General features: G+C 36.1%; 1 protein-coding gene across 6 annotated transcripts in view; it reads right to left on the bottom strand.

The window, feature by feature from the left end:
• PPARGC1A (PPARG coactivator 1 alpha) overlaps nucleotides 1-13,531 on the bottom strand; it is a 773,930-nt gene that overhangs the window by 122,849 nt on the left and 637,550 nt on the right. The window contains exon 1 of one of the 6 annotated variants that reach the window (XM_043970971.1): nucleotides 1,044-1,168. The exons of the other annotated variants lie outside the window; for them this stretch is intronic. Within the exon in view, the coding sequence (XP_043826906.1) occupies nucleotides 1,044-1,091 (48 nt within the window). The 5' untranslated portion in view covers nucleotides 1,092-1,168. Of the gene's footprint in view, nucleotides 1-1,043; nucleotides 1,169-13,531 lie in introns of those variants that run through there. 6 annotated transcript variants of the gene reach the window in all.

The following is a 13,531-nucleotide window of genomic DNA, read 5'->3' as shown; positions in this document are numbered from 1 at the left end:
AAATACTCCAATCTCAATCCACATGCTAGTCATTCCACACTTTAGGGACCTGCTTCCTCCCCCGCCTCCAAAACCACACGAGTTGCACCTAGCTGAAGCTGTTGATTTCTAACATTATTATTTATTTTTACACAATGGGAGGCAGCAGCAGCGGCAGCACGGGGAAAGGCAGCAGCATTAGCAGCAGCAGCAGCATTAGCAGCAGGAGCAGCAGGAGCAGCAGCAATGGCAACGGCAGCAGCAGCAGCAGCGGTGGCGGCGGCAGCAGCAGCATTAGCAGCGGCAGCGGCGGCAGCAGTTTCCACACACAATCCCTGCATAAACTCTTTTGCTTCGGTCTGTTGTCTCGGTTGTACAGTGAGGTTTAACCATTTGTTGTACTATCACGATTAACAGAACCTTGTGCTTTGAGAGATGTTTTGTTTGTTTGTTTGTTTGCCAAAATCTTTCCACACCATGTACAAATAAGAAGAAAGTAGCATCTCTAGTTCAGATTCTGATGGAAAACATTCTGAAAAAGCACAGCGGGACACGGTTCAGGTTTTTGTGAGTAGTTCAGCTGGTAAATGGGGGTGAGAGGGAATCCTGAACAGGGTGAAAAGAAACCTCAATTTTAAAATATTCATTTAAATTTTTATCTTAATCGTATTATAAATAGAAATGGCATTTTTCCAACCAGGCCACTAAATGCCACTGGAAAGACTTCAGACTGATTCATATCAATATCTTAGAGCATAAATATTGCATATGACTGGAAAGAGAGCCAGAGGCACATGAAAATAGTTTCCAACTGCAAGAGATACTGATGACAGCAGCTAAGCTTTGATTTGCTCAAGGCATCTGAGAGTAACCTTAAAATAGCCAACTTATTGGAGTTAAGATAAGATTTAGACTTGCTTCCAAAATCTCCTGCCCGGTTTACTTTTATGCTTATTATCCTTATAAAAACCTCCCCTTCTACAGACAGAATACTTGCGTCCAAGTTAAGGCTCTACATTGTCTGCAGTGCACAGCTCGGCTCGGCTCAGCTCAGCTCAGCTCACCTCTATGTCACTCCATACAGAGTCCTGGTTGCACATGTCCCACGCCATCCAGCTTCTGAATGACGGCAGTAAAGCTTTTTAAACTACAATCCACAGAGCATACACTCATGCAGGCAACTAGCCCCTTACTGAGAGTGAACTGAAGGCACCTGTCTTACTACTGTTGCCAGTCACATGACAAAGCTATTAAAAAGTAGGCTGGGCTGTCACTCACCCAGCCTTCCTCCTCTTGTGCAGCCTGCTGCTAAAACTCGTGACGTCACTCAAAGGCAGACCTCAGTCTCAGTGAAGTAAAGGTTTTTTTTAAAAAAAAAAAAAAACCGCTCGGACTTTTTGAGGCTTCGTAGCACCACGCTGTGATTAAAACCAGCCTTAAATGCCACACCTCCTAAAAGGAGCCCTTGTCATACAATAATGAAAATTCCCTACAATCTTTTAAAGATTTATTTTGCTTTTCCAAAGAAAATAAGTGAAAAAGCCCTGCTTTATTGCAAATGAAGAAGTAACTGACTTAGCTGAATTGTGTCTTCTCTCGACTTTTATTCTGATATTTCTAGGTGGTCTAGGAACTGGGTTAAGTTCTGGCTTTTAATCTGGACTGTTGTTATATTATTGCATAAAAAGTTAGTACGTGATGATTTTTTAAACCGTGTTTAACTTTCTTCCTTATTTGAATCACAACACTGGTCATTTCTGGTTGGGGGGGTGGTTTGGGAATCAAAAAGATTATCAGTATGTATTAAGAATACACAAAAATGTCTAGTAAAAAAATGCTTGTCTTCTGGGCACTAATGACATGTCAGCTTCAAAGCAGTCCGCTGTTCGGTCTGCTCCATATAAGGAGATCAGGCACAGGACCCAACAAAAACCAACAGCATCTCCCCGTTCAGGTCACTCCTAATTATTTCCACTTCTTTTCTAATCTCTTTGAAAACAAGTGTTATTAAATACAACTGATGCTGTTCTGCCTAGGACTGTTCAGATTTTGTTTTTGTTTCTTCATAATAAGTAGCCCCCTCCTACCCCCAAAAAAACTGCCTCAGGGTGCATTTTAACACTTCATTACAAAGTCACTGACCTGGGTGGTACCCCAGTTTGAATTTGAAAATGGGAATGTCCATGTTGTAAGGTGAAAGTACCAACACATTATGAACAGAAATCTTTTTTTTTTTTTTTTTTACTTCAGCTTTCTATAACTCCTGTCCCTGAGACAATGAGGGCTGCTGCAGGTGCACCTGTTTTCTGATGACATTACATACTGAATACATAACAAACTCAAGGTACCAAGCATCACCGAAAAATATTTCCCATAACAGAAAAATTCTCTACCTTAACCCCTTCTGACTATTTTACTATGCATATGTCACCTCCCTCTTCTCCAAAATATAGAAAAACTGAGAGGCAGGTATGTTACTTTTCTTAAAATGCTATACTTTTTGAGGTCATGCAACTACTTTACTTGACATGATATAATTGAAACTTTGTCAAGTGAAAAAAATAAAATTAATTTCGAATTCTGTGCTGTAACTGTGGTTGACTTTGCTAACCCTGGTATTAATCATCTTCTTTCCAAGAAACAATTATCTGTGGTGTTTTACTCATATGTACTGTAAACTTTAAAATGCTAAATATAATAAATAATACAATGAGATGGGAAAGAAAGAAAATAAATAGCTCTTAGAATAGTTTGGGTTTTTTCTGCTAAACGCACATATGCACACACACACACACACACACTTTTATAATAACTGCAATAAGGAACAAGTAAATCCTTGGATAGCATAACCATTTTGACAGCTTATCATTACCAGGCTCAAAAATGATTCCATTCTTTCAGTTACTTAAAAAAAAATTAACCAAGTAGTTCATTTCATTGGCATATTTTCAGGCACAGATGTGGAAATGAGATTTTGTTTTTACTTTTTAAAAAATAAAAAATGACAGAAATACTGTGATTTCTGAAAAAGCATTTTTTACAAGAAGTTAATGATATTACTTTGACTTTACTCCCAAAGAAACTCTAATTTTCTTCCAATTATATTCAGACTTAATGATAAAACTGCAGTAAATTATTAAGATTTGGGGCAAAGATCACTAATTCTACCTTCAACTCAGTCAACTGTGAAAAAATGTTAGTCATCTGACCTATAGAAAAAAAGTCGATGTTTATTAATTATTATCAGTTGATACTTGGCAGCACTGTCTCCTCCAATACTTCTTTTTTAACTGTTTCTCAACAATACAGTTTCTATAATATCACTTATAAAGATCCATTCACATCTTTTATAGAAATGGACTTAATTTTCAATATTCCATATCAATGTTTCAGATGTGATCACAATGTACAGTTTTTGTTTTGGGGTGGGGAGTGGAGGAATTTTGTCATCTGAATGCTGGTAGTTTTTTTCAAGTTGTGCAACTTAAAGAATACACATGATCTTAATCAAAAGTAGTTTCACAGAAGTTTGGAGAGCTGAAGAAATACAGAATTCTTAAATCGCACCATCATATATTTTTCTCCTCAAAGGTGTTTTATAAATAAAAATTTATTACAAGTAATTTCCTCAAGATATTTAAATTAGCTTCTAGCATTAAAAAAAAATTCTCAAAAACTACTCCAGTGAAGAAGAATCACTTATTGATCTTTAGGATTTGTTTAACTCTTCAGATTGAATAGTTTATTGTATTCTCAAGTCAATTTTTATTTGATGCTTTTTCCTCTTTGATTTTTCCTGATTCCTATTACATTATGTTTTAATTTGTGCTTTCTTTGCACTGTTAATATTTTCATCTCCACTACCCCAGGATTCCTCTCTACTACCTTTCTATGTCTCTTCATTAAATTTCTCAAGTGTTCACATTACATTCAATAAAGGTTTATTAGGAGTCTGATTTGTGCCTAGGACTGTGCTAGGTAATAGGGGGCGTGACAGAATACCTGCTCTCCAGGGTGCTTTTAGTATTTGAGAAAAGATACATAAAACAATTAGACATGAAATATTACTCAATATTACTCAAATCAATATCCAGTTTGCTTTTCTGTTACTTAAAACACACCTTTTTTTAGTGCAAGGTCCTTGCACTTATGACTATTTACTCTCAATTTCATCTGGCTTTATCTTAATAATGAAAGTGGGTATTTGTTGCCGTCTGATTTTAGTCACATAGAACATATACCTAGATACAAATCTTAATTTCATTTCCCTGTCACCTAACTTTCTTCTCCATATCTACAAATGTTGTGGGGTTTGGTTTCATTGTTGCCAAAATTACTATTTTTTCCCAAAGTTCTTAACAGAAATGATAAACTATAACTGAATGGTACATTGTGGCACATACACTGGACTTGGTACTGAAAATAAGACCACTGAGAAAACTGATTATTCATGCCTATAATGCTCTGAGTATCTAAATTAATATAATAAATAGTCCATTAGAAAGCATCTCATTAGCATCTATAGCAAACAAATTAAACCAAATAGAATAATTTTTTAGATATTTTTCCTTCCCCCAAATAAGGACTTTCTGCACCTTTCATATTTTATGGAATCTTAAGCCTAGAGGCTCAAGAGAGCTGATTGTTAAATCTTCAGGATGAGCATTTACATCCCAGGAACTGGCAAACACTATAAATTGGAATGTGGTTTAATATTTTGTTGATTGTATAAACTTAAGAAAGCAATGGAGAGGGGGCAGCTAGGTTGTACAATGGATAAAGTTCCTGCCTTGGATTCAGGAGGACCTGAGTTCAAATCCAACCTCAGACACTTGACCCCTACTAGCTGTGTGACCTTGGGCAAGTCACTTAACCCTCATTGGCCCCCCCCTCCCCCCCAAAAAAAGTGATGGAGAAAATGTTGACAATGAAGACTAAGTTTTTAAGTGTGTTGTGCTTACAGTGTTGGGGTGGTGGTGGTACAATTCTTAAAGATTTACCAGCATGTCCTTCACATGCATGCCTGACAAATGATCATCTACAATTTGCTTAAATGTCTCTGGAATGAGAGAATCTACTACTTCTTGTAGCAATAGCTATCTCAGGAAGATCATAATATCATAGACTAAATTTGGAAGAGACCTCTGAGGCCATATAATCCAACATACTAATATTGTACATGAGGAAACCCCGGGCCCAGAGGGACTTGCCAAATCAGAGATACTCTCATCAAAAAGCCAACGTGCTTTCCATTTTACCAGTCTATTCCTCTTTGTAATAGCTCTGATCATTAGGAAATTTTTATTTACATCAACTGCAAATTTGCCTCTGCAACTTCTGCTCGTCGATTCTATTGCTTCCATCTGGGAACAGACTAAATAAATTTATTCTCTTTTCGTCATGACTATGTACGCACTAAACATAATGATCATGCCCTTAGCACCAAAAATAGTCCATTCTACACAAGATGTGAAACCCAGAACTGAACCATATACTGAAATGGGGTCTTACTGGGACATACTACAGCAGTAGTGTGAAACTAAAGAGTGTTGGACACCAGGCTTTACCTAATATGACCAAAATTGATGGGAGCAGGGGGTTGACCTTGATATCAAATTGTTGACTAACTGAGCTTCAAGTCTATTAAACCCTAAGATTCTTAAAGAAAAGTAACTGCCCACTGTATGATGCTAAAAGCAAACCTATATCTATCTTACTGGTTGAAAAAATACAATTCAGTTTTATATCATTATGGTATGTATATGAGAGAGAATCCAATAGAAGAAGTGCCTCTTAATATAGAATGCAATTTTCTGTTGGCTTCTGTTGCGGTATATGGAAATAAGTAAAATTTAATAGAGAAAAATTTTGAAGTATTCAAACTTGTAAGAATAATGATTTTCCAGTAACAAAAAGAAATTACCTCCTGGCCAATGACATCCCGACCAAAGGTCAAACTAACTAACCTATTTTCCTGAGAAGTCCACCTTTCAAGAGTAGTTTATCTATCAAGAAAACTAGAACTGGCTTAAAAATACAAATACATACATATATATAATATACATAATAAATAAATATATATATAAATATATATAAAATTATATATATAATTATCAATAAAAACTAGTGTCATACTTAATTGATGAATCTCTGTTATTTCAGTACTTCAGAATCCACTAGTTCTGCTTAAGAATTTTTCAAAACAGATAACCAAGTGAACAGTGACAGTGTACAGGACACTTTAAATACTCTAAAATTAAAAATTGTTTTACAAAAAACTGCTATGGTAACGTCAATGTGAATGAAGTGTCTTTGAGGAATGGAACAGAGGTGTCAGTGGACAGCTTTAGTACCTTCTAGCAATTTTTAAAAAATAGGCGAGAGGGGGGCAGCTAGATGGCGCAGTGGATAGAGCAGTGGCCCTGGAGTCAGGAATACCTGAGTTCAAATCCGGCCTCAGACACTTAACACTTACTAGCTGTGTGACCCTGGGCAAGTCACTTAACCCCAATTGCCTCACTAAAAAAAAAAAAATTAAAAAAAAATAGACCAGAGATGATAGACAGCCTTACCAACACATTTCTCATCTTCAAATAAAACTTTCTTCCAACACAGCTCTATGAAACTGAGTCAGCTTTCCATGCCCCCGACCCTCCTTTGGGACTCAAGATCTGTACTTTTTTCATATTAAAACAAAGATTAATATAGATATCCTTGAGTTGCAGTCACCTAGCCCAATAATAACAATATAAGGTAAGTGTTGTGCTTACATAAATATAACATAAAAAGAGGTGTTAAAATCTGGATTTTTACCTAGCATCTATCTACTAAGGGGGCATGACGAGGCCCTGGTGCAGTGGTAAGAAATAGCACTGGTTTGGGAGAAATGAGGCCTGGATTCCAGGCCTAACTCTTAATTTCTGGGGGTTTTTTTTGTCTTTTTTTATTGAATAGAATTTTATTTTCCAAAATATATGTAAAAACAAATTTTAACATCAATTTTAAAAAAATTTAACTCTTAATTTCTGAAGTCATAGGCATTTTATAGCTCAGTTTCCTCATCTGTAAAAGGATGTGTTTGAAATAGATGATTTCCAAAACCCTTAGAACTCTAACATTCTATGAACCTACACTTTAAAAGGTACTTCCAAAAAGCACTTCCTTTTATTTTCAATTCAAGACCCAATCTATAACTGAAATAAGAGTAGGATTTATTAAAATCACATACATTAAAATTTTTGGCATGAAATGTTATCTTTCCAAAATAGTTTCAAGAAGCTAGTAAACAATATTTTTTCCAAGTTTTTTTTCTTTGTGATATCTATAAAGCATTTATGCCCAATTTTTCAACTGGAAAAACTAAGGAACAATTATTAAATGAGGTAAGGAGACATATTCAGATAGTGATTTCATCAAACAGTACCTGAATCTGCTAATTCCTGAGCCTGGATCCAATCTTATAACTACTTCTTTATTTGAAAAGGAAAAATGTTATTTTCACACTATTCCCCAAATAACAAAACATGGCTGAAAATTCTCTCCAAAAGCTAAATTTATTTAAGTAGACCAACCCTTTGTATGCTTCTTAGCTTTTCCCAGTGCAATTAGCATTTGCATTTTATTCTCAACAGGACTAAAATTTTGTCCCAAAGTAGAAAAATAACCCACACAAATTCATTATTGCCTTGATAAATAGTTAAATGGAAGTAAACTTCAATTTGCATAAAGATTTACATCAGATTGACTTTGGGGGCCTAACTGAACCTTAGGATTTGGGAGGTAGTTCTGATACAAGGTGACCATTAATAGTATCACTGGTTAAATCCAGCAATGAAAAAATTAAGAAGCTTCATTAAGAAAAATGTGCTGGGACAGCTAGGTGGCACAGTGGATAGGGCACCGGCCCTGGATTCAGGAGGAACTGAGTTCAAATCCGACCTCAGACACTTTACACTTACTAACTGTGTAACCCTGGGCGCAAGTCACTTAACCCCAATTGCCCCATCAAAAAAAAAAATTAAATGTGCCTATGTATCTCATTTGATTCTAGCTCAATTTCTACTCCTTTTTATATTCTTGGAACGTAAAAGTAATCTGCCCCTTAAAAGCCAGGCTTTAAACAGACCTATAAACAAACAGTCCCTATATTAGAGATTTCATCCCTCTCCCATCACTGTCATGATCACAGATATGAATATTTGCAATTCAAAAACAGAAGAGAAGAAATTAAGAAAAGAGAAACACCTTGAAATAGCTGATCCTAAGGCTGACTCCGTGGCAGAGTTACAGCCTCCCTGCCCAAAACTGTCTTTTGGACAGCTACTGCCACCTGGAATTTTACTAATTAAAGATCACTCTGGGTCAATCACCAAACTACATTTTAAAACTGCATATAGTACTTGGAGGTTTGTAGGAATATCAGTATTTTACAGGCTAGTGAGAAGTATCAAATTGCTTTCTTCCTAAGGGGCCTCTACTAAAAGAATGAGAGTGTTTATTGGATTGAAAGTATGAAAAATGGGTAAGAGAAGGTAGCAGTTTGGAAGTAAGGCAATCCTGGACAGGAGACCACAGTGGATACTTAGGGCAGCATGAGCATACTAATTATGGACACCGAGAGGTAAGAAAAAGGGACAGATAATGGAGAGGAAAGGATGATAAGGAAAAATGGTAGCCCATTTCTAAATTTTGCCTGGGGACAGTTCTCTATCCTGGGAGAAGTCCCTTTTCTTCATGCTTGTAGCATCTGGTTCTCTGCTTCCTGGAATAGACAACTCAAAGTAATATCCTGGAAGCCTAACTATCATGAGAAACATATGTTTTGGTATGAGAAAATGTGTTGCAAGATCTAGTGAATCCAGGTGCCTCTATACACCTTCAGACTGTAAGACTACTGGAACAGAACAACCACCTCACACCTAGCCAGCTTTCCAGTACAGGCTGTCTACTATCCTCATTCTGAAATGTTGGCTAATTCACAGCAATTAAGTTTCTTTGATTTATTGTACAGATGAAGTGTTTTAAATAATTCTTAGGCAAACAAGTAAGTATGTGTCTCAGTCCCATCTCAAATAAAGTTCCCTAGATGGTCTAATGAAAAGAAGGCAATTACGTGGCTCCATAGTGCATAGAGTGCAGGGCCTGAAGTCAGGAAGACTCATCTCCCTGAGTTCAAATCTGGCCCCAGATACTTTCTAGCTGTGTGACCCTGGGCAAGTCCCTTAGCCTTGTTTGCCTCAGTTCCTCTTCCGTAAATGAACTGAAGAAATGGCATACCACTTCAGTATCTTTGCCAAGAAAATCCCGCATAGGGTCATAAAGATTTGGACACAACTGAACAATAATAATAATGAAAAGGACACTGAAGAACTGGGAAATAGGCAGCCTAGATTCTGGTCCCTACTCATTAGCTGTGTGACTCTTGGAAAGTGTTTCCTTGGTTTAAAAAGAAAATTGATAATATGGTCTATTTCTTGTTCATCTAGCACTCAGTTACCCTGAAATAATCATCACACATAGGAGGTGCTCAATACGTACTTGTTGAATTGAAAAATTGCCCAAGCTCTCTATATTTTGGCTTCTTTATCTGTCAAATCAAAGTTTGGACTAGAAGCCCTCAATGATTCTTTCCAGCTTTAAAAGTCAATGATCCATCTGTCTCAAGTGAGGTCAATTTCTTTTCTTTAAATAAGTTTTTATTGATGTATTTTGTTTTTAAGCATCACCACAGTTCTCTCCAGCATCCCTCCCTTAGTCCTTGCAGAGAGCTCTCCCATATAACAAATAGTATTTTTAAAGACAAAAAAGAAGGAAACCCACCCCCACATAATAGATCGATACATCAAAAAAAGTAAGAAAATATGTCTAAGATACAATTGTCGACAGAATCCATCTTCTCATATTTCTTTATTTTAAGTCACGCTTGTTCTTTGTCATTTTGCAACATACTTTTTTAATTTTTTGGTGGTTGTTCTTTGTCTTTAAATTGTTCAAGTCATTCTGTCTACTGTTTTTATTCACTCTGCTTACTTTACTCTGTATCAATTCATGTAGATCTTTCTAAGCTCTCTGTATTCATCACATTTGTCACTTCCCACAGAAAAATAATATACCATAATATTAATTTGCCACAATTTGTTTACCCATTCCCCAAGCAGTTGGTACTAGGTTTTGAGGGTAAAATGAGATAATCTATTTAAAAGTCTGTTCAGCATTATCTAAATATCAACTATTCTCATTAAAATAAACTATAGAATGAAAAGTTTCCCTGTTAACAGTCCCTGCCCATGTAGTTTGTAATGTAAAAGTTGTTATGTCTGGTGTAACTGTTTGTATGTAAGATATGATTAAAATCTGATAAGCTTCACAAAATACTTGTTCTTGTTTAGGAAGAAGAAAGGGTGAAAGAAAATAAGGAGAGTCTTGAATTCAGGTTTCCGAATAAAGATGAATGTAAACAATGTCCAGTTCTGCCCATTGTAGTAAGATGGCTGCTTTAAAACAGAAATTATAAATAATGGTCAAAAAGCATTTATTAATTGTCTCCTATATGCCAGGTACTAAAAATAATATAATAATAGATTAACTTCTGTCAAGCTTATTTAAGAGGGATCTTACTCCCTTTTTTGATTTCAGGGAAGAATACAAATGAGTTGTCTGTATAGAGACTGAGGAATGATGGGCAGTACTAAGCCATGAATGTTTCATTTTATTATTATGAGTAGTAAGTACTTTAAATTGACTGTATCCATAGGAGAGATTACTCCGAATGGGAGTCTAGGGGCCAGGAATTGTGGGAGCTCATCTGTACTTGTTTCATTTTGTTATATACTCCTGTTTATCAAGATACATGTGCTTTGGCTAAATCAAGTATGGTACTCTTTACAAGCTTCCCTGAGAAGCTGAATCACGATTGGCGCATGCACAGCATACCACCATGAAAAAACTCTGGAGATGAAAGCACTAGTAGTAATATAGTACATGAGTTAAGAGGAAACATGTCTGCCCTCAGGAGACACTACTAGGTAATACCAAATAAAAGCTTCTTTGTTTAGTATTTAATGTGCTTTATGACCTGGTCTCTTCCTACTTTTCTAAGTTTTCTTACACTAGGATCCTGCCTCATTGGCTTACTTGCACTTCCTTGACCATGACACTTCTGGCTGTCCTCCAGGCCTGGCATAGTCTGCCCTCTCCCCTCTACTTCATAGCTCCATCTACTTTCAAGACACTGCTTAAGTATACATATATTCAGGAGGGCTTTCCAGGAGCTCCTAATTGTGTTTGTGCCTTCCCTCTCATATTACCCACATTTGCTCTGAATATATTTGTTGGGTACTTATTGTTTACATGTTGCCTCCATATTAGAATGCATGTTCCTTGAAGACAGGAACTCGTTTTGTCTTTCTTTGCTTTTCCAGCTCTTCACATAGTGCTAGGTACATTCCAAGTGTTAAATGAATGCTTGTTTTTACCTGACTTCACAGCTTGGATGGATACCACTTACTGAGAACAAGAAAACTGTAGTTACAGTTTTTCTTTGAAATGGAGGTGTATAAATGGACAGTGATTTTTTTGATCCTTTATTCCTGTGAAAGATGAAAATGTAAGAAAAGATTTCCCAAATTTCCTTAGATTTCCCAAATCTAAAATGATCAGAAACATGAAGGTGAAGAGAACAAAGTTTTAAGCAAAGGAGCTATAATAATCTTGAAGTAATGAGACTCTGACTTTCTTCAACTTGTCTTATTCCAGCTAGATTTTTAAAATTCCATTTTTAAAAAATGAAATCTGTTGACCATTAGAGACAACTTTTTATAATCTGCTTTAGTAGATCCATTCCAATGAAAAAGTGCCTAAAATAGAAAGAAGCTAACCTTTTACACATTGACACAAGGCTGCATCAAGGGAATGGAGGCTTTCAGAGCCTTCCTGTGGGTATTTTCAGCTTGTGTGCTCTTTGTCTCCTCTATTACATTAGCCAGCATTGCATACTGTGTAAAAACCCAGGATAGGAGCTGTGGGTTGTGGGAGGTACGCTCAGCTGATAGGAAGTACAAGCAGCTAAACACTTTAAAGCTGTATTTCCTCTTTACTCTTCTACAAGAAATGAAGCCTAGAGAAAACGATGGTAAATTATTCCTCAAAGACTATCATTTAAATGATTAACAGGCTTAATTAATTTATTTATTCTACTTATAGCAGCGAGTTTTTGGTAGGTAGTATTTTATGTTTCAAAGGTATAGCAAAGAAAAAAATAACAGACAGGTGAGAAAGAGGGATGTCATGGAAAATGTAGGAAGGAAGTAGAAAAATGGGAAAAATATCAAACATAAAAGAGCTGTGCAAGGAAGAAATTTTACAGTGGAGAGGGAAATGGTGGAAGGACAAGCATTGCTAGAACCTCACATCTAAATTAGATTCAATGAGGGAAACACATATGTATGTATGTATATATGTATGTACATACTTAATTGGTAATAGAAATCACTCTTAACCAGCAAGGAGGTAGGAGGGGAAGGAAAAAAGTTGGGGGGGAGGTGGTAAAAGAGGGAAGATAAAAGAAGGCACTGATCCAAAGCAAAACATACTTTAGAGGAGGGACAGGGCAAAAAGAGAGAGAGGAGGATGAACACAAGAAAACAGGTCAGAGGGAAATGCACATAATAATCATAACTATGAATGTCAATGGGATGAATTCTCTCAAAAAAGGAAAAAAGATAGAATGGATTAGAAATGAGAATCCAACAATATATTGTTTATAAGAAACCCTTGAAAGGGAGAGACACATGTTGAGTTAAAATGAAGGACTGGAGCATAATCAATTATGCATCAGCTGAAGTAAAAAAAGGCAGGTCTAGCAATCACAAGCTCAGAGAAAGAAAAGGCAAAAATAGATATAATTAAAAGGGATAAACAAGGAAAGTATATCTTGCTAAAAGGAGCCATGATCCATGAAGAAATATCAATTCTAAACATATATGCACCAAATGGCACAGCATCCAAATTATTAAAGGAAATATTAAATAAATTGCAGGAGGAAAAAGACCACTAAACTACCTGTGGGTGATTTCAAATTTCCTCACTCAGAACTAGATAAATCTAACCACAAAATAAATATGAAAGAAGTCGAGGAGATGAATAGAATCTTAGAAAAGTAAGAAATGATAGCACTTTGGAGGAAACTGAATTGGAATAGGAAGGGGCATGTCTTTGTTTCAGCTGCACATGTCACCTTCACAAAAACTGACCATGTATTAGGGCATAAAAACCTCACAACCAGAAAAGCAGAAATATTAAATTTACCCTTTCCAGAACACGGTGAAATAAGAATTACATTTAATAAAGGGCCATGGAAGCATAGATTAAAAGTTAATTGGAAACTAAACAATCTAAGTCTAAAGAATGAATGGGTCAAAGAACAAGTCATAGAAACAATCAATAATTTCATTAAAGACTGACAATGAGACAACATTCCAAAACGCATGGGATGCAGCCAAAGCAGTGCTTAGGGAAAAATTTATATCTCTGAGTGCATATGTCAATACAAGAG

The sequence above is a fragment of the Dromiciops gliroides genome, chromosome 6 (genome assembly GCF_019393635.1).
Source record: "Dromiciops gliroides isolate mDroGli1 chromosome 6, mDroGli1.pri, whole genome shotgun sequence".
NCBI classification, from domain to species: domain Eukaryota; kingdom Metazoa; phylum Chordata; class Mammalia; order Microbiotheria; family Microbiotheriidae; genus Dromiciops; species Dromiciops gliroides.
Note: the sequence above shows the minus strand (reverse complement) of the source record. Positions and strands in the feature narration are given on the sequence as shown.